The 20,803-nt window shown below is 41.2% G+C and overlaps 1 protein-coding gene across 2 annotated transcripts in view; it reads left to right on the forward strand.

Annotated features, from left to right (window-relative positions):
* The first annotated feature begins 4,211 nt into the window (after nucleotides 1–4,211).
* Nucleotides 4,212–20,803, forward strand: part of LOC127451993 (sarcalumenin-like) — a 34,400-nt gene continuing 17,808 nt past the window's right edge. For both annotated transcript variants that reach the window (XM_051717103.1, XM_051717104.1), the window contains exon 1: nucleotides 4,212–4,378. In XM_051717103.1, coding sequence (XP_051573063.1) covers nucleotides 4,321–4,378 — 58 coding nt within the window. In that variant the 5' untranslated portion in view covers nucleotides 4,212–4,320. The remainder of the gene's footprint in view (nucleotides 4,379–20,803) is intronic.

Consider the following 20,803-nt stretch of genomic DNA (forward strand, 5'->3'; position numbering starts at 1 on the left):
GGGTGGAACTACCTGTTTGGTGTTTGTCATTATTTTTGCAATTCCGTTTGGTAGTGGCACAGAAACTACACACTTCCGCTTTAAGCTGGTACTTAAATCACACTGTACTCATTGCCTGCAATTAACTCCTATAGGTCATTAACATTATAAAAGGCCGTGGTGATGGTCTTGCACTCAACACATAGATTACAAAGTTAGGTGTCAAGGAACAAATGGGTTCAACTTTAATATTCAAAAGAATATTTTTAAATCTGACAGTCACGAATAGCAAGGACGTTTGGGTGGGTTATTGATGGGAACTAAGCACTGTGAACAAGAAGACTAGCTCAAATTTTGGTGAAGTTATTCTGACCACTGCAGTGTGAGTATTTTCAAAATGAAATTTCTACATGCTATACCATTTTTGAATGACATTCCAGTTACTTCAAAGGTGTATTTAACCTTATGTCAAATACATCCATCACTTTATGGTACAAATACATTAATCACCTTAGTAATAACAGACCACTTCAGCACTTTACATTGGTTTTCCTTACTATCCTAGGGGTTCCAAAAGATAATTTGGCCTATTTAGGGCCAACCAGGTTGTATAAGATTAACCTCAATAGATTGTGCCCCAAAAACTACCAATATCTAACATTCCTGGCATGTTTATGCAGAACCGGCTAAAGAGAGAATTCCTTCCTAGATTTGTGATACTGGAGATACTTTTCCAGCTCAGGTACTGTACATCACCCAGATGTCTATTTGACGTGTGCATTGTCATCCGAAAGATGTATCTTTATATTGTGTTTGCTCATCTACAATGCGTATATAAGTCTTTTCCTCAAGGATATCAAAAGGACATTCAGCAGATGTCTTTGAGATGTTTATGATTTTGTAGATCTGCTCTTTTTTTCATTTTCTATAACAAACATTTATTTGTAATTACATTTTTTTTATTGATTCATATATACACCACAAAGAAAAACCCAATACATATACAAAGAATCAACATTTCACATTCAAACCCCACTAATATCCCTCCCCATTCACCAACCCCACCCTGATCCCCAACGAACACCCCTGTGGTCCCACATAATAACACACACACAACCGAAAAAAGTATATATATATAATAAATATACATAATCAAACTAAACTGCACTCTCCACATCCCCTCCCCAAGAGTCCCCCCAAAAAACTAAATAATTGACCCATTTTTCAACAAATAAGTCCCAAAACCCCAGCCTTCTACCTACCACTTCCTCGAAAGCAGCCACCCTCCCCATTTCCACACACCACTCTGAAAAAGAGGGCGCTCCATCCGACTTCCATCCCAGATCTGCTCCTTTTAAGATTTTTATCAGATGTTTGTACACAGAAAATAGAGTAAGATGCTTTCCAGATTAAACGCTCTTAAACTAACATCTTGTAGATGTACGTATGCTATTTCGGTTCCCACTTTTTGCTCCTGAAAGTTTTTCCACCCCTTTGAATATCACATTATAGCAAAGTGCCAGCAACCAGGTATTCCTACTCTTATTTTAAACTAATTGGTGCTAATTTTGCACAAGAATTTGAACATGCCAAACGTGTTCATACTGTGACCGTATTATTGTTGATTCTGGCCATTTTCCTAAATCCCATTCCCCAAAAACAGAAATAACCTGCTGTTTGCTTCGGTTTTGTCTTTTGCAATTGAATTGTGTATGTACAATATACAGTATAATCACAGATTAATGCAGGGAGAGTGCATGTGCCTGTTTAGTCTGCATCTGCTGTAAAATGATAAGCCATTAATCTCTGCTCTCCAAGGAAATGATGATGCTTAATTTAACACCTTATTCCCGCCTGTCAACTCCTGTCATCCAGCCCAGCATGTCTGCAGTGGTGATTATTAACAGTGCTGACTCCGACAAACTATGTTAACTTAATTCATTATTTTTATTTTAATTGGTCTAGAGTTATAGACACTAGTTTAGGATGAGCAAAAAAGCAGTTCTAAACCATGCACTCAAACTGTTTTTGATTATTGCATTTGTAATAAAATAGTTGAAATTACTAAATTAATGGAATAGTTCACTCAGAAGTCACATGGACTAGTCTCAATGACTGCTTTAATGATACTCTTGGGTCTTATTTAAGCTTTAAAGAGTCAATGAGCACGTTTACATGCACAGCAATACGATTAAAGCCGAAAATGTTTGTGGTCATGTAAATGCCCTAAATGGGTTTCCTTTACCAGGTTAAGGTCATAAACAGTTTAAGCAAAAAATGATCGGCACTTATAGAGTGCGTTTACTTGCACGTTTTTACACTGATTACGCTTAATAAGCCAACAAGGTGTGTGGTCATGTAAACGCATTAAACAGCTTTCATTAATTGGCCTAAATTCATAAATGGCTAAGTGACCAATTGACACCATTACTCAGATTTTGCGTTGCATATAAACTCCTTTACCAGCGTTCTTAACGGCATATCCAATGTACACATGTGTTGTGTGAATGCCTCTATGAGGTTTTGACATCAAAAGCAGAGAATAACTCGATTATTTCAAATCTCATGTAAATGTGGTTTTCTTGCGATGCTTTTTGGGAGTTATCAGCATTTTGGTGTGCATGTAAACGGGTTCATAGATTCTTGCCAATTATCCCAATTTCACCATTCTTACCAGCTTATCCAATGTGTGCAGTGTTGTTCGCATGACTGTTTACATTTTGACATCAAAGCAGAGAATAATAAAAAGTGTATGACTTTTCCCCGATAAAGAAAAGACGTTTATTAAGCATAATTAGTGAACAAAGGCATGTATAAAAGCGCTCACTATTAACTGCCATTGTACTGAAAAATGTACCGGAATATTCATTAAAATTTCTCAGCAAAATAATTTTTCTTATAATTTTAACTATTCAGTTAAAAGTGGTTCGTGTTAAATTAGGTGCAAAATTAAGTACAGTATTTTATTCTATGTATCAGTTTTAGTCTATTAATCTTCAACTATTTGGACCCGCCGGCGAGTCCAAAGGGGGCGCTATGTTGCGGAAATAAATTACACTTAAAATGTTTAAGTCTTCGAACACATAAGTCAGGCATATGGGGTATCGTTTAAAAGCTTAGAATCTAACTTTTTTATAGATAACCATCAATTCTGAATTTATGTTACATAAATAACAAAATTAGGCCTGAAATCATTCGCGTCGCAAATTAGCGCCTACAGGTTATGTGGTAAAAATATTAATATGAATATAAAAGTCTTTCAAATAGCATTAAATAGACAAATCATATATCAAATGAAAGCTCTCATTCTCAGGATTTTTGTTTTGTTTCACTAATTCCACAGTTAGACATTTTTTCAAAAGAATCACAAAGTGAAATATGATTTCTGTAAGACATCAAGTGCAAACGTCTCGTTTATACGCCGATCACTGCTGCTGTAAGCTCCAAATATCTAAAAACTTATATAGGCTTTAACTTTAGGCATATATACTAATTGCGAAGGGGGGGGGGGGGGGGGTTGATCTCAGCTTGCTAATGACACCTAGATTGGGATTCTAGTCCACTCAGAGGCCGAGATATTCAATGAAACAATGGGGGTGGTGCTTGAACTGAAAATTAGACTGAATGTCTATGGACGAGCACATCTGTGAGGGCTAAAATGCATTAGAGTACCACCTTCATTTCAGATCGGCATTTTGTGACGGAAGGTGATAGAGGAAAAATTATTTTCCTTGTTCTTGCTGCCATGTTGTGATATAAAATAAGACTTTTTGGAGGGAGATGGCGTGAACAGAACCAGAATTACATGCAACAAATTTAGAACAACAACAACAACCAAAAATTGTACAAAAAAAAAATTCTATTAATCATAAGATTGTCTTTTTTTACTGGTCCACAGTATGTGCAAATGGTGAGCTTTTGAATTTGAAATTGCAGGCAGCAGCCCAAAAATGCCCCAGAGTTGAAGAGGTTAAAATGGAATGTCATGTTATGTCATTAACAGTCTTTTCTTGTTATACTCTAAACCATGCTCTCTCAGTTGTCAAAATCAACACCAGCTAAAGTGCCAAAGCCCTCTTGCACAAACGGGCTAGTTGAGATGGTCGCCCACCCTTGTTTTGACATCAGCCATGACGGCTCTGCTAAAAGTGACAGTCAGCTGCTCGGGTGTATAAAGCACCGAGTCGCCCCGTTCTGACACCTATGGCACCAACCCTCTCTGTGTAGACATGATCACCCAGCAACCCCATCTGTAAGACCACCTCCTCGCTGGCGCCCTCTGACCTTCTCTGCCTGGTATATATAGCCACAGAAGCTACCAGAGGTCCCCTGGCAGCCAACATGAAGGTCTTAGTCTCGCTCTGCTTCTTTGTACCCCTCCTGGTACTGGCCACAGCAGGTAAATGCATTTTATTTGTTGTTAATTGCTTAAAAAAGAAGGACTGAAGATGAGGTTTACATCATTTGAAGTTAAAAGTGAAGGACACTTGAAAGATCAGAATCCATCTGCTAGACTGTGAGCTAAATTCATATACTGGTTTTAAACCTTTTTTTTAGCTCAGCTTGAAATGGAAAAACTTTGATTTGGGGGCAAATGGAATCAATCATCACATGCTTTTGTCTCCCAAAATAGAACAAGATGGGTGCAAGCTGTTGGTACAGCATTGCTTGTAGTGCAAGATATAATCTTGTAATTTTTACATGGTTTGTAGGAACTGTGGGCCTTATGAATGAGTTAGGCATGGCAGTGTAAGTGGGGGGCGTGAAATACTCCTTAAAACTGTGACGGTCACCATCTGCTGTCGTCCTCCACTGGTCTGAGCTATTTAAACCTGCAGTGTTCAATAATAACTCTGGTCTCTGGATGAGTTATTCTAAGGACTTAGCATGTCCAGTGTAACAAAAAGTCACTTCTAGATGGTGAACGAATATTTTATCTTTTAAATTTGTGTTACGTATTCCATAAGAAGCAATTGGAAGCCCTGAGTGGCTGACTGCTTCACAGTTGGGGAAATGGGAAGGGTTTTATTTCATATAGTCAAAGTTTTAGCCCTTGCATTGTGCGTCAGCTGTTACGAGGCACTGAACCAGCTGACGGAAAGACCTAGAGACTGGGAATGAGAGACTCATTGGATTACTGTTAATGAAACTGTTAGTTACTTTCTTGTGTAGCTAGATGTTCAAAATCATAAAAAAGCGATATTTTGTGATCAATTTTGCGTTTTTGCAGGTTGACAGTCCTTGCTGAAAAAAATCCCCCAGCTTAAACCAGCCTAAACTGGTTTGCTGGTCTTAACTGGTCTACCTGCCGGGGTTTTGGGCACTTGTCAGACTTGTAGAACAGTTTGCTGACAAGCTACATTTAGACCAGCTTAAACCTGATAAGACTAGAAAAGCTTAGGCTGGTTTTAAACAGCTTAAACCAGCCTAAACTGGTTTGCTGGTTTAACTGGTCTCCCATCTTGGGTTTTGGGGATTTTTCAGGCTTGAAGACCTGATTAGCAACCAGCTAAACCAGCTGAACACCAGCTTTTCGCATGGCTGGGAAACCAGTTAGACCAGTTTAATCCTGCTTAAATCAGAAAACCAGTTTATGCAGGTTTAAGCTGTTTTTTCAGCAGGGTATTTATTTTTTGAAATGCTGTTTTCATTTCTGCTACTGTTTATATTAAGCGTATGATACTCTTATTCACAAGTGACTTTTTATTACTTTTCTTATTCAAGGCCATTCAATTTACTGCCTCGATTAGGCTATAAAAGTCCAGACCTTCTGCCTTTAGCTATCAGACTTTAGCTTCAGTGAGATTTCCGAGGGTTCTAGCAGTTGTCATTACCCTTGCTCCGTCCTTGGGCTCCTCTCGGCCCAGCTTCGGCCTTCGTTGCCCAGTCTCCCATCAGGTGTCTAAGATTGGAAGTTGTCCTGTAACCAGACACTGTCAACTATAGATTACCCATTCTCCTCTTCCTCTCTCTCTACCCCTCTCCTCTGTGCTCCTCTTTGGATCCAGTGCACAGCTGCTGTCACCCTGACACAATCACAATTTATTTATTCCCAGCGACTGGCCATATTAGGACATGCATTATCTCAGCAGGCGGGGCAGAGGCTATCTATGCCAGGCCAGGCATAATTCTGTATATGCCACAAGATAGCACTGTCTCACCTTGTGCTCAACAACACTGTTGTGATTTGAGCTTTGTGTTGGGTAGCACTCATGTGCCAATGGCCTCAAATGGAAAACAATGTGGCTGTTAAAATAATCCTCACACAATTGTCAAATGATAGTTAGACGTTCATCGTTGATAATTACGTGACTGTGGCAACATTTTGCCAAATGATTTTACATGCTTTTTACATGTATCGTGGGAGTTTCGATGACAACTGAATGGCAAGTAAATTTTTTCCCAAACAGATGAGGTTTTCAAAGTTAATGTTCTATCGAGTTTTAAATCAACAAGACTTGCCTCCCTACCCTAAACCTTAAACCTAAACCTAACTGAAAAAAGTATGTGACATGAAAAATGCAACTTCTAAAGCAACCAGGTCATTTTGTGGTGCTTCTACGACACTTTTGGCTACCGTGTCGACTTGCATGCTCTTCAGGACTCGTACCCTAGCTCTTCTCAAGTGCAACGGTCTCTCAGTTGAGCAACCGTGCAAGTTGATTGCATTTGAACAAGCCTATAAATGTAGTTGGTTAATGCAAACGTTAAAATGTATCACCTAACAGACTATGTACTAAAGTAAGTGTTTTGATGTTGTAAGAGAGCGTTGTGTGCAGAAAAGTACGTATTTTTTTAACTGAAAATTTTCCCTGATACTTGTGATTTATGTGAAATGGAATAAGTCACTGTTGTTTTAGCGCCTCTAGTGTTCAGGAAACTGTCGCAATAGATACTACAAGCTATGTAATTCTGGTAATTATGGTAATATGTTTCTATGAGACCAGGTAAGCCTTTAAAATGTATCTTATGAGTTTATCTTAGTTTTCATTCATAATGTGACATGTAAATATCACAATCTTTGGCTTCGTCACAATTTCGCCGGTGCAAATCTATGTGTAGATTTTTTTTTCCATCTTTATTTATGAGACACCTGGAAACTTTGAGACTTTAGGGGTATTGTGCAATACCCAAGTCTTTAAAATGTGACAGCATTAAACGTAGTCTTTCTGTCACTACATACCTCTGGTGGAAATTATATCTGTTGCACCTTAAGCTCTTATGAACCTCGTAAAACCATTGCTGGGCAGAACCCCCTTGTCTTTCATCTGTGATGACCTTAAAACAGGAAAAGAATAGTTATTCATGTATATTTTGTTCACACAGATGATAAAAAGGGAAGTAAATTTCATCATAGTCCATGGGTTTGTAACTTTGGCTGTCTTCTACTGCACAAACCGACTAACAAACATCAGGGATTTGGAGTAATCTTGACAGGTTCTTGCTGAAGGGTCTCTCAAATGTTGATTAAGTTGGGGAGTGGATTCAGTTGACAAAACACTCTCTCGATCCAGTTGCTTTGTAGTAGGTCAAAGGTTTTAAGACCTTACGACCCGGCATGGCCATCTGTCCGGCTTCCAGATAATCTCACCTCCCTCCTTTTTAGCTACATCAAAAAGTGTCTTAGGGTGACAAGTTTCCTTTTCTTGCAAGGAATAAGGGGGCCTACTCTATAATAAGAACTTTTCTGTTAAAGTCCAGTTTAATTGCAGTCATGGTGTTTGAGAATATTAAAAATTGATTTAACTGAAAAGTTTACCCAAAAATGTAAATTCTGTCAAAATTTCCTCACTCTTACTCACTCTGTCAATTTTACTTTATTCTGCGGAACACAAAATATATATATATATTTTTATACATTTCCAGTCTTTTCAATACAATCGCAGTGGAGACTGATTCACCATCAAGCTTCAAAAAGAATGTAAAAGTATCATAAAAGTATTCCATGTGAATTCTGAGTCATATTCCAAGTCTTCTGAAGGCTTATGATTTAAAGGGGTCATGACATGCCATTTTATTATTTTAATATGTTCCTTAAGGTTCGCTTATAATATTACAGTTTTTCTCAATCGCTTTGGCTCATTTTTTGAAACAGTCTGACAGATTTTGATAACTGAATGGATCTTTTTGCATGTGATGTCTCACATGATGAAAGAATGTTTAGAAGTTGTGAAGAGTATGACAAATTCACTGAGAATCAACTCATCAGTTTTGATCAGCAAGCCATGTGCATTTAGTTATTGTGCAAATTGTAGACAATTGTACTTACTCTTGCACACATGACAAAACGTGTGCAATTTGCATAAATCTGTTGATGTGCATGCCCCCCCCCACCCCCTCCCCCCCAGAACCGATGTCACTTTGCTTAAATGAGTTCACATTTACTATATAGTCTAGTCAAAAAAGAGTTAATAATGTTAACATTATGAACAATTTTGAACAGCACACTATATAGTAAATGTGAACTCATTTAAGCAAAGTAAAGTCAAACCCATGGGCAGGTTTGGGAGGGTTACTTTTGAAATGTAGTTACTTTACTACAGATTACAGATTACATGCTGTAAAATGTAATTTGTAACGTATTCCATTAGATTACTGAAGGTCAGTAATGTAATCTAAATACTTTGGATTACTTCTTCAGCACTGATAGATTTTTTCACTTGTTTTGACTATAAAAACTCTGCCAGTACAGTAAGACAAAATACACATGTTAAAAATACATTCTCTGAAAAACCGAAATATCTTATGCAGTGTTACTTCTAAAACAAGATAAATCTAACTGATCTTGATTTAAGGATTTTTAGATATTTTTACAGGAAAACAATACAAAACTTATTATCAAGAATATGATTTTTAGGGGGCCTGGGTAGCTCAGCGAGTAAAGACACTGACTACCACCACTGGAGTCACGAGTTAGAATCCCAGGGTGTGCTGACTGACTCCAGCCAGGTCTCCTAAGCAACCAAATTTGCCCGGTTGCTAGGGAGGGTAGAGTCACATGGGGTAACCTCTGTGGTCACTATAATGTGGTTCTCGCTCTCAGTGGGGCGCGTGGTGAGTTGTGCATGGATGCCGCGGAGAATAACATGAAGCCTCCACACACGCTATGTCTCCGCGATAATGCGCTCAACAAGCCGCGTGATAAGATGCGCCGATTGACGGTCTCAGACGTGGAGGCAACTGAGATTCGTCCTTCACCACCCGGATTGAGGCGAGTCATTACACCACCACAAGGATTTAGAGCGCATTGGGAATTGGGCATTCGAAAAGGGGAGAAAAAAAATAAATGCATTAATTTTTGCCCTAATATCAAATGTCTTAAAGAAATTATGATCCAACGTGAAATTTCTTTACAAAAAATATGATCATGTCTGGTAACATGTGCGTGTAAAATGGCTAGAAATAGCATTTTAGCTTACTGTAAAGCTGACAATTTACACAAGGTTTATTTCTATTTCTTCTGCTCCAAACTTACTTCAAACGTACTTCTCTGTCTGCTCGTTTGAATATAACACATCATAAGAAAGTGTTTCACCGCTGTTCAAATGCACTTTGGATCGCATCATTTATATGTATAAATGTTTTCCATCTGAAAGGACTAAATATTAAATGAAACAAATGACAATAAAATGCAAAGTAATCTCTTCAGTAATCAAAATACTTTTAGAATGTAACTGTATTCTAATTACCAATAATTTAAACTGTAACTGTAGTGGAATATAGTTACTTATGTTTTGTATTTTAAATACGTGATTCCGTTACATGTATTCCGTTACTCTCCAACCCTGCCCATGGGTGGGGTCAATGAGCATCAACAGGTTAAATGAATAAGAAATTCAAATCTGGTGTGAACAAGAAAATAAATTGGAGATTTGAACTTATTGTTTTGAAAAAAATTATTCTCATTCGAGAATTGAGCCAAAGCGATTGAAAAAACTGTAGTAGTTTTTGCACACACACACACACACACACACACACACACACACACACACACACACACACACACACACACACACACACACACAAGAAAACTGTAATATATTTCTAAAACATGATCATTTTCCACCCTCATGATTCTGACCCTTTGTCAGAAATGCTCTGTTTTGGTGCTATTTCTCTTCTAAGACTTGACAGTAAACGCCCACTGTTATGATTGGCTCTCTGCTCTTGACTGACCTGCTCTCTACTTGCTATCTCACTGCTAATGGGCAGGCTACGGAAGTGATTAAAGGTATACTAGGCATTGATGTGTTGCTTTGGAGGCAGTCAGATGCAAATGTCTTCCACAGTGTGACATCACAATGTGGAGGAAGTAAAAAACAAGTCGTTTTTGCAGCTTGGTTTGAACAAATGCTCTTTTTGCAGTGACGAAGTTTTGAGTTTTGAAACTTAGTATGTTTTCATAGTACAATGACCTCTTTTATGTCAAAAGTTCAAAGAAAATTTGATTCCTCATTATATTTTTGCAGTAAAATCCTTGATGTCTGCTAAAACAATGCAATTTTTTGTGTTAAATCGCGAGCTACATTGTATGGTTTCAGAAGACAAGTCGCAGGAATTACGTTTGTGAAACTTTTGGATCCTTTTTTAAGCCTTAAAGTGAGTTACTATCAACTACCATTGTATTGACAAGAAACACCACGATATTTATAAAACGAGGAAGGAAGGAAGGAAATCATGATGAGTAAATTATGACAGAATAAGAATTTTTAGGTGAATTGTTTCTTTAAAAATCAAACCACGTGTCTTGGCCACATGTCCTCTATCAAGTAACTCGTAAGTAATGGAGAAAGTCATTTGCATTGACTATGCATTTGATACGGGTACACACTGAGATTAAGGGCTCTTCCCACCTTACAGTAATGCAGTACAGAAGGCATGCAGTGCCCCTACTCTTAAGGGACTCCCCTCAGATAGGAATTGTGGGACAGGCTGCCAAAATATGATTCCATAAAAAGAGAGAAGCTTTAACACTAAGATCATGCAATGTGGCTTTGTTGAAAGGAATCATGCTTAAAATCCCCTCTACCCCTCTGTCCCATGTGATGGTCTTACTGTGTCCCACATCTGATACCCATGATTCCTCTGTGGAATTACTACCCGGATACGATCCTTGTTCTCAAATTCAAAAATGTGTCACGCCAGGCGCTGCCATTTTGTGTCGTGCTATTAAAAGCTTTGAAGTAAGGAGCTAAAAACAGCGCAGAAGAACTTCTGGAATCCTATTCTACTACAAAACCTTAGAACTTATTGGAAACATATGTCACCTTTTCAAGATTGATGTTTGATCTTGGGTTTTGAGACATGCTAGGTGTTAATTTAGATTCTTATTCTAGATTCTGCTTGCACTGATTTGCATTTATGTGGAAAGCTGAAGGTATCTATAGAGGAGGCCTAATTTATGAATATCTTAGTATTTTTATTGTGGATTATTGGGCAATGTGATGTGTGCACCACGTGTAATTATTCATTTTGACAGTACTGATTTCAGTCTTAATGTCTCTGAAGATCAGCCTCAAACTCCTGATCGACAGAAACTCAGGACCTGCACAAAAAAGGCCAGCAAGACTCCAGCCCCCACTCCTTCTGAGGCATGACCCATTGTGGAACTATTTCTGTCACCAAGTGGGACCAGAACTCGAAAAGCTTGGCACCTGTTGCAATTCAATTCTCTCAGTGATATGCCCTGCACAGATGCAAAACTACAGTGATAGATAGATAGATAGATAGATAGATGGATAGATGGTTACAATCTAAGAATTGAAAGATGGAGTTTTGGGAAGTTTAGCTGATCTGTAATTTAATACACTGCTTTGTTCATCTGGAAATCTCTTGGCCCACTTTAAAGGTTGTGTATACCTCTCCCGAGCTCCTGTTAAGTCCGCTGGGTTCAGATGGGTCTCAAGGCTCATCTGCCTTAATCATGATCACATTCATTCAATTTGCTTCTTGCATCTGCCAATAGATGAGATCAGGGGGTTTTACTTTAATACACCAAGGAACAAACCTATGCACCACTGGAAATATATTAGATAATTGGTATGATGTAACAAATATGACATTGCTAGGTAGAGAAGCAACCAAACATTTCTTATTTATTGCTTACTGCTCAATCAAGAATTTCTGTTTGTGTTTATAGAATAAACTACCATCATACATTTTAATAGAGCTGTCGAACAAATTTCCTAATCAGACCATTATTACCAGTGATGTCATCCACTGTTTAAGTTAGTGGATAGCAATCCTCCCCCCCCCACCCCAGGCATAAATGTGTGTATTTGACGAATAAGCCCCAGACAACAGTAGTCTGATGGTGCATTCCAACAGAATGAGCTATAACAACAGCTGTGTTTTTTCCAAAGCTTCGATCGCTAGGCGACAAGATCATTGCATGTACGTAGTCTGCACGACAGATGCTAGTTGTTTGCGTATTTGCCCTTCCGGTATGTACAGAGTTAAATTAGAGACCACTCAACATTGACAGACATCATGCTAGCCTGAAGTAGATATACTTGTAATGGTGTTGGCACTATATTAGGTGCTGGAGGTGTTATAGTGTGTATACAATGTGCCCAGTGTCCAGTCATGTAGCTTGGACTGGTTGGGTGGTTAGATGCTTGGCCCACGTCAGAGTCCTTAACACAACTGCTTATATCCTCCTTAGAACTAAGGCGGTCGTACAGCTTCCTTAAGTGTCATTAAAGACCAATCAACTCAACTGCAAGATAATAAGGAGTGTTAGAGGCGGTTATCAGTTATATTTGGTCTCTGTCCCTGTCCATTTTATAATGGATGGATGGGTAAAACGATAGATAGATAGATAGATAGATAGATAGATAGATAGATAGATCAATGGTAGGTAGATGGATGGATGGATGGATGGACGGACCAGTGGTAGCTAGACAGACAGACAGACAGACAGACAGATAGATAGATAGATAGATAGATAGATAGAACAATGGTAGGTAGATGGATAGATGGATGGACAGACAGACCAATGATAGATAGATAGATAGATAGATAGATAGATAGAACAATGGATGGATGGATGGATGGATGGACAGACAGACCAAAGATAGATAGATATACAATGTTAGGTATATGGATGGACGGATGGATAGATGGATAGACCAATGGTAGGTAGGTAGATAGATAGAACAATGGTAGGTAAATGGATGGATGGATGGATGGACAGACAGACAAACTAATGGAAGATAGATAGACAGACAGACAGACAGACAGACAGATAGATAGATAGATAGATAGATAGATAGATAGATAGATAGATAGATAGAATAATTGTAGGTATATGGATGGATGGATGGACAGACCAATGGTAGATAGACAGACAGATAGATAGATAGATATATACATAGATAGATAGACAGATAGATAGACAGAATGATAGACAGATAGATACATAAATGGTAGTTAGATAGAAGGATGGATGGATCCCTGAATTGTTCGGAGTTCACACATTTAAACTCCACACCTCGCCGCTAACCTTTCACAGTTTTAGCGTTGTGCTGTGCTCAACATTACAGTGCTGTATTTTTAGCAGCTTGACTTGGCTAGCATGGGCTGAACACTTGTTCGCTTTAACTAGCATGTTGTGTCATCGCAACATGCCTGCAGCCTCTGGTGCTGGGAGCACCATCTGTTCCTAACTCTTCTGAAGCTGTGGCAGAACAATGCCATCACAATCTGAGGGACATGCCCTCAGCAGACTGGAGAAATTGTGTGAAATGCTTGGCTGTAGACCTTGACCGCAGCAAGAGGTCTGTGATCTGGTTGTGAAGTCTAGAGAAACTAAAATATAATAAATATGTGAGATCATGAGAGAGTAACTGTTTTGTTTGACACCATTGGTGGAAAATCCAGCTAATACCACCCACTGGTGGTCCAAGCTGGTCATTTATGGGTCAATAGCTGGTCCGAGCTGGTCTGGAGGGTTGATAAGTCGTACTACCAGCAGATGGAGCTGGGTTTTACATGGTTGACTATCTTGGTCAAGATGGTAGGGGCTGGTAGACCACCTTTGACCAGCAAGAAACCAGCTAATATGTTCCAAAAACCAGCTTGACAAAGATGGTTACATTTATTTTATTCTCCAGCAGGGTTAAACGCAACAGTGAGTGAAACATGGTGGTTTAGGCTAGTTTGTGCTGGCTGACCAACTAGTGGACCAGCATAGCCCTACTTTTCTCAAGCAAAACTTAGCTGATAATGCTAACCAAAGATTCCTTGCTGGTTAAGCTAGTAAAGAAGATCAACAACCACGCATAAATAGAGACAACCGTTTTATTTGTTGTTCACAAATGCTATTTGTTGCAAACAACTTGAGCCCATTGCATTTATGATCAGTCTAAGAAATTGGCCTCAGCTGAACTGCAAGTATATATCTTGGTAAGATGTAAACAGATGCCTGGCTCTTCAGTAGCTTGGCTGCCCTACATTCACAGATGTTTTTTACGTTTTTGCTGATGCAGGTTGATTAAGCATATTACTTGAGCTGAGTTATTTCAGTCAAGGGTCACAGCCAACTAGGAAGGCTAACGCTTCCCTAAACCGGTTTCAAATAAGCAAATAAATGCTAATGGACACCTGAGAACAAAATCAATAGGCTGTTTAACTCTAAGGGCTGCTAGGGGGATTGTGGAATGGTTGACGTCAGTACAAGCTTTTCAGGACTGCATGCAACTGAGCCAGACTTAATATCCATTCTAGAACTTTCTTGACAAAGCAGTTGTTGTTTGTTAAGATCTCTTTCATTGTATGGAAATGCACAATTAAAGTGAACTGTAACTGAGGGTAACATTCTGGCCAACATCTCCAAGTGTCTGTATAATAATTGGCTGCAAGAGGAGAAATAATGCTAGCTGCATTGTCAATGTGTTTGATTCCTACTTGATTATTTCTGGGCTAATATTATAATACTATCCTTCACTAACTGGGAGCCTTGTGGAAAAATTTGGAGCCTTTGTTTGTGAAATACTTTGAGTGTTATTATGCCAAAATAATTTCTAGAAAGTTCACATTAGACAGGCAAAACTTTTTTGTTGTTCAGCTATTTTTTAAGTTGTAAAGTTACGATTGGAATGAAGAGCCTGCCCTTACAAAAAAGTCCTGTGGTGGGACCATGGCACAAATATCTGATGGTAACATCATGGTACTGTGATACTGTATATACCATAGTTCTGAATGATTACCATATTCTGTACCCTGGTATTTAGTTGGTTTTCCGAGGTACTTCAAAGAATACCATGGAAAAATTCTGACAGAAATGCTATGGTAGCTCAGATAACCACTCTGTACATTTGTAGTGAGCAGAATAGCATCTCAGAATGCACAACACATCGAACCTTAAGGCGGATTTGCTACAACAGCAGAAAACTGCGTCAGGTTCCATTTCTGTCAGCCAAGAAAAGAAAGCTGGGGCAGCAGTGGGCCTACCATCTGTGTACCTCAGCAGAAATCAACATTCATCAGACTAGGCTATGTTTTTCCAGTATTTAACTGTTCAGTTTTGGTGAGCCTCTGCCCACTGCAGTCTCAGCTTTTTGTTCTTGGCTGGCAGAAATGGAACCCGACATGGTCTTTTGTTGTTGTAGCACATCCGCCTCAAGGTTCAACATGTTGTGCATTCTGAGATGCTATTCTGCTCAATACAATAGAGCACAACAGTCTGGTTCTGGAAGTAAAACTCCCATTCATTTATCCCATAGATTAATTGATTTTCAATGATAACTTATAAAACTTTAATGACAGACCTATCATGAGCTACAAGGTTGTTCACCAATGATATATATTTCCGTCGAAGCCATCCATCTGCGTTATTTCAACTTCATTGTTTAATGATCATGCTTGATAGGGGAATTCATGGTAAACAACCACATTACCCATGGTACAGCAGAGAAAGATCCACCAATTAGAGAACCGCGGCCAAGGAAACCCGCGAAACATTCCTCGAAGTGACCGCGCACTACCACAATGCACTGTGAATGACGTAATTGAGACGGTCTCCCTTCACCCTTAAACTACTTATATATTTGTGGATATGGGAATATTTTGCAATAAAAGTAAAATATATTGTTTCTATACTTCTAATCAATAATTTTGTATATTTCCATCATTTTTTATTCAATGACATAATTCGCAATGCTTCATGGGATTGTAGTCTGTGGCCTCACGAAAGACGATAAGTACACAACTTTGTACCCTTGTCTTTATGTCCGATTTTCATATAATTTTTTGCCTCAAAACAAAGTTTGTGATGTTTTGATTCTCCTCGGAGCTGGTTGGTTTGGTTCATGGCTTACAACTCTTTTATGAAGGATCTTATAAAAATTCTATCAAAGAAATTAATAGGGGAAATACTTCCAGAACTCAAACGGTTGAAAAAGTGGGTGGTCACTGTTGCGCTCAGTTGTACAGAGGGGTTATCTGAGTTACCGAAGCCTTTCTGTCAGCTCAAAGCAGTCTGGCTATTCTCCTCTGAAATCTCTCAACAACAAAGCATTTCCGTCCGCAGAACTACCGCTACCACTTTTGGCACCATTCTGAGTAAATACAACAGACTGTTGTGTGTGAAAATCCCAGGAGATCAGCAGTTACAGAAATACTCAAACCAGCTCGTCTGGCACCAACAATCATGCCACGCTCGAAATCACTGAGATCACATTTTTTCCCCATTCTGATGGTTGATGCATTGCACTGCATATTAACATATTAACTGCTATTGGCTGATTAGATAATAGCATGAATAAGTAGGTGTACAGGTGTACCTAATAAAGTGGTTGGTATATTGCAGTATATTTATATATATATATATATATATATATATATATATATATATATATATATATATAATAGGCATATTTATTCACACACAAAAAGCAAACACTAAGTATGTGTAGTATGTTTGTGTGTCAATATCAATGGCTGAACCTGCCATCAGACACTTCTGAGAATTCCAAAGGGAAAAATGCATAAAAAGTATGAACATGAAGGTGAGAGAAGAAACCAAAGCCTGTAATCCCTTAAGGTGTGAAAGTGTCAATCAGTGTGTAGTGGCTTACTAAAACAGAAGTCCAGTTCAGCCATACAGTGGCCATAAAGTGAAATATGGTCTTTTGGCGCACAAGGACAGTCCTACTGGGCAACTCACCAATGCAAGTTATATTTAGAATGGAGAAGAGCGGTTATCTCTCATATCAACATATAATCAAATCATTTGGTAGACCATGTGTCCCTCAACCCCCTGAGGGTCTAACCTGTTATGAAACTAGGGAGTCCCCCATATGCAACAGCCCATGTTATGAAATCATAGCTACATTACACTCAGCCGTTGTTTGATTTTATTTTTAGATTTGATACACTAAAATAAGATGGATCTAAGACAATTGTCAAACAGAACAAGAGACACTTTTTAGAATTGGAATCCAAACTTAAACATAATGGATGTCATTGTCTTCTCTTGGTCCTTCCTCCAAAAGAGATGTCATGCTGCTTATAAATGAGAATTAATTATAATGAATGGTAGAGCTACTAAATATAAATGTGGAGATGCTGTGACTTTCTCTCGGGCTACATTTATGTCTTCAGTCCTGATAACAGCAAGCTAGCAGTAACACCCTGAGGCATTGTGCATACCTGCAAACAAGGTGGGGATTGTGGTGTGAATATCAATGGTATGAAATTAAAAGTACAACAATGATGAAATTAGTGAACAAATTACAAAAATCAGTATCGACAGCAAATAATTAAGTCTATTCATAAGTTAATAAATTTGTGATGCTTGCTAAGGGATGGCAGCCACTAAGTTGCAGAATTAGTTTGGACAAATTATCAATGCTCTTTGACTAGCTGAGTTGTCCTAGGTCAAAAATTTCAGGGATGTGCTTGAACAGGAAAAATATCACCAAACCTACACATTGCGGAGCTGAAATCTGTCTGCTTAACGAAATTCGAAACACTGCCCCCATTTGCCAAAGCGGAAAGTGTTGTTGGCACGTATGCTTCTTGCAAGACAAGGAACACATACTACACCAGTGGTTCCCTATCTGTCACTCACTCGACGTTGTGTCGATGTAGTGACACTAGGGGTCACTCTTGGGAGCCCCAAACAGCTCTGCTTTATGAAAAAAGGCCAATGGGAATTGGTGAGTGGAATTTGCATGCCACTCCCCCGGACATACGGGTATAAAAGGAGCTGGTATGCAACCACTCATTCAGATTTTCTCTTCGGAGCCGAGCGGTTGTATTCAGTGCACTGAATTCAATTCCCTCCAAAGACACACCTCAAAACTGCTGGATTTACGGCACATTTCAGCGGCTTCTCCCCCTCTGCACCTGTGGAGTGCAGAGAATGCCCCTGGGCGCTTCGGCAGAGCGAAAAAGACAGTATATTCTAAAAGAGTATATTTTCATTCAGAAAAAGAGTGGCACACACGGAACGTCTTTTTAAAGATGACTTTCCGTTTGTGTGTTATTCCTGGTTGCGGTCATTATCTCTCCGCTTCTGATGGCCACGATCGCTATCTTACATGTCTGGGCACTACCTATGCGGAGACATCGTTCATGGATGGGTCATGTCCTCATTGCGAGAACATGACCATGGCAACGTTGCGGTCGCGGCTTGCTTTCGTAAGAAAGCAAGAAAGCAAGAAAGCAAGCCACCCCAGCGGCTCCCCGCACCGGTCCTTCTACCTACGGGTTTGAGGCCGCGTCGGTTAGCACTGGGGCAATTTGGGGACATCAATGGGACCACCTCCGCTGGGTATCCCCTCACGGACCTCCCATTCCCCGGCATGCTCGCTTGCCGACCGCCGGCTCATCTAAGGGCGAGTTCGACCTCTTGTTCGGAGCCCAGGAAGATGGTGAGTTATCGAGCGCAGCATCAGAGAGTGGGCTCGTCCAGTCGGGCACAGAGGCTTCGGCTGGGCTTCCTCCTTCGGGAATGGTCGCCCAGTCTCAGGCTGACGCGGAAATGACGGACATGCTTTCCCGGGCGGCCGCAAGTGTCGGGCTAGAGTGGAACCCTCCACTGTCCCCTGAAACCTCGTGGCTCGACGATCGGTTCCTGGGCTCAGGGCGCCCCGGTTTCTTTCTGGAAGTGCATGAGGAGCTGAAAAATCATGGGAGGCACCATTTACTGCCCGGTCCCGGTCTTTCAGCTCCCCCGCTCTCACTACCCTCAATGGTGGAGCAGCCAGTGGATATTCGGTGATCCCCTAGGTGGATAAGGCGCTCACGGTGCACTTGTGTTCGCAGAGTGCCACCACCTGGCACGGGCGCCCAAAGCTCCTGTCCAGGGCCTGTAGGTTTACGTTGTCCCTGATGACTAGGGCCTCCAGTGCCACTGAACAAGCCGCCTCCACCCTGCATGCCATTGCTCTCCTGCAAGTACACCAAGCCAGGGCGCTAAAAGAGCTGCACGGGGGTAGTTCTGACCTGGGATTGATGCAGGAACTGCGCTCGGTGACCGACCTCACTCTCTGGGCATCGAAGGTCACGGCGCGGTCTCTCGGGTAGGCGATGTCTACCTTGGTGGTCCAGGAGCGCCACCTTTGGCTCAACTTGGTTAAGATGTGAGAGGCTGACAAGGCACGGTTCCTTGACGCCCCCATCTCCCAGGTTGGTCTGTTCGGTGACACCGTCGAGGACTTTGCCCAGCAGTTCTCGGCGGTGAAGAAGCAGACGGAGGCCATACAACACATCCTGCCCTGGCACGGCTCAAGACCCCGCACCCCGTCTGCTCGTCACCAAGGGCGTCCTCCTGCAGCAACAATACCGGCTCCACTGCAGCCCGCCCATGTGGCCCAACCCCGGTGTGGAACCCAACGCAGGAAGCAGACACCACCCGTCTCACGGTCGACCGCTAAGAACCCAAGGAAGGCTTTGAAGCGCCCCTGAGATGGGTGACCCAGGGGCGAGGAGACCTGCTTCTCTGGAGCTGGTGAACAGACCACTCCATCCCCCAGTGGAGGGCTGGGAGGAGAATCCTTTGTTTCATTTTGTGCTGCATGCCCAAGAGGCTGTGGTACCCAAAAGTTCGACAAAGAGTGCTTTATTGTTTCCTGGGTCACATGTCGTGTCGTCACGACCACCGTCCACATCCTATTTTTGCAGGTATGGCGCACCAGCGGAGGAGCCCCCGCCCCTGTGTGCCCAGGTGTGGCACAAACACGCCCACATGGGATTGGTTCCGCTGGACTACGGGGATAAGATTCCTCCTCCACCCTCCTCAGCCAATCTTATGGTGGGCGGCAGGAGCCAGGTAAGTGCTTCGATGTCCCTGGACTCAGCACGGCCATGGGGCTCGAGTCCCCTCGACGTGGCACCTCGAGCTCTGCCCCGCCGCGAGGCCCCACCCGCCGGTACGTCCGACGTAATCATTCCCTTGGTCCCCCTCGCCCGGAGTTTGGGCGTGTGGCTCACACTTTCCAACCCGTCGCGATGGCTGACCCAGACATCCAACTCGGCTACGCGATTCAGTTCACCAGGCGCCTGCCCGGGTTCAGTGCCATCCGCGTTACCTCGGTGAAGGGCAAGAATGCCGCTACCTTGCGTGCGGAGATCGCGACCCTTCTGGGCAAGGGCGCAATAGAGCCTGTCCCTCCAGCCGAGATGAAGAAAGGGTTCTACAGCCCTTACTTCATCGTACCGAAGAAAGGCGGTGGGTCGCGACCAATCCTGGACCTGCGAGTACTGAACCGGGCTTTGCACAGACTCCCGTTCAAGATGCTGATGCAAAAACGCATTCTAGCGAGCGTCTGGCATCAAGATTGGTTCGCGGCGGTAGACCTGAAGGACGCGTACTTCC

Source organism: Myxocyprinus asiaticus, chromosome 14, assembly GCF_019703515.2.
Source record: "Myxocyprinus asiaticus isolate MX2 ecotype Aquarium Trade chromosome 14, UBuf_Myxa_2, whole genome shotgun sequence".
NCBI classification, from domain to species: Eukaryota; Metazoa; Chordata; class Actinopteri; order Cypriniformes; family Catostomidae; genus Myxocyprinus; species Myxocyprinus asiaticus.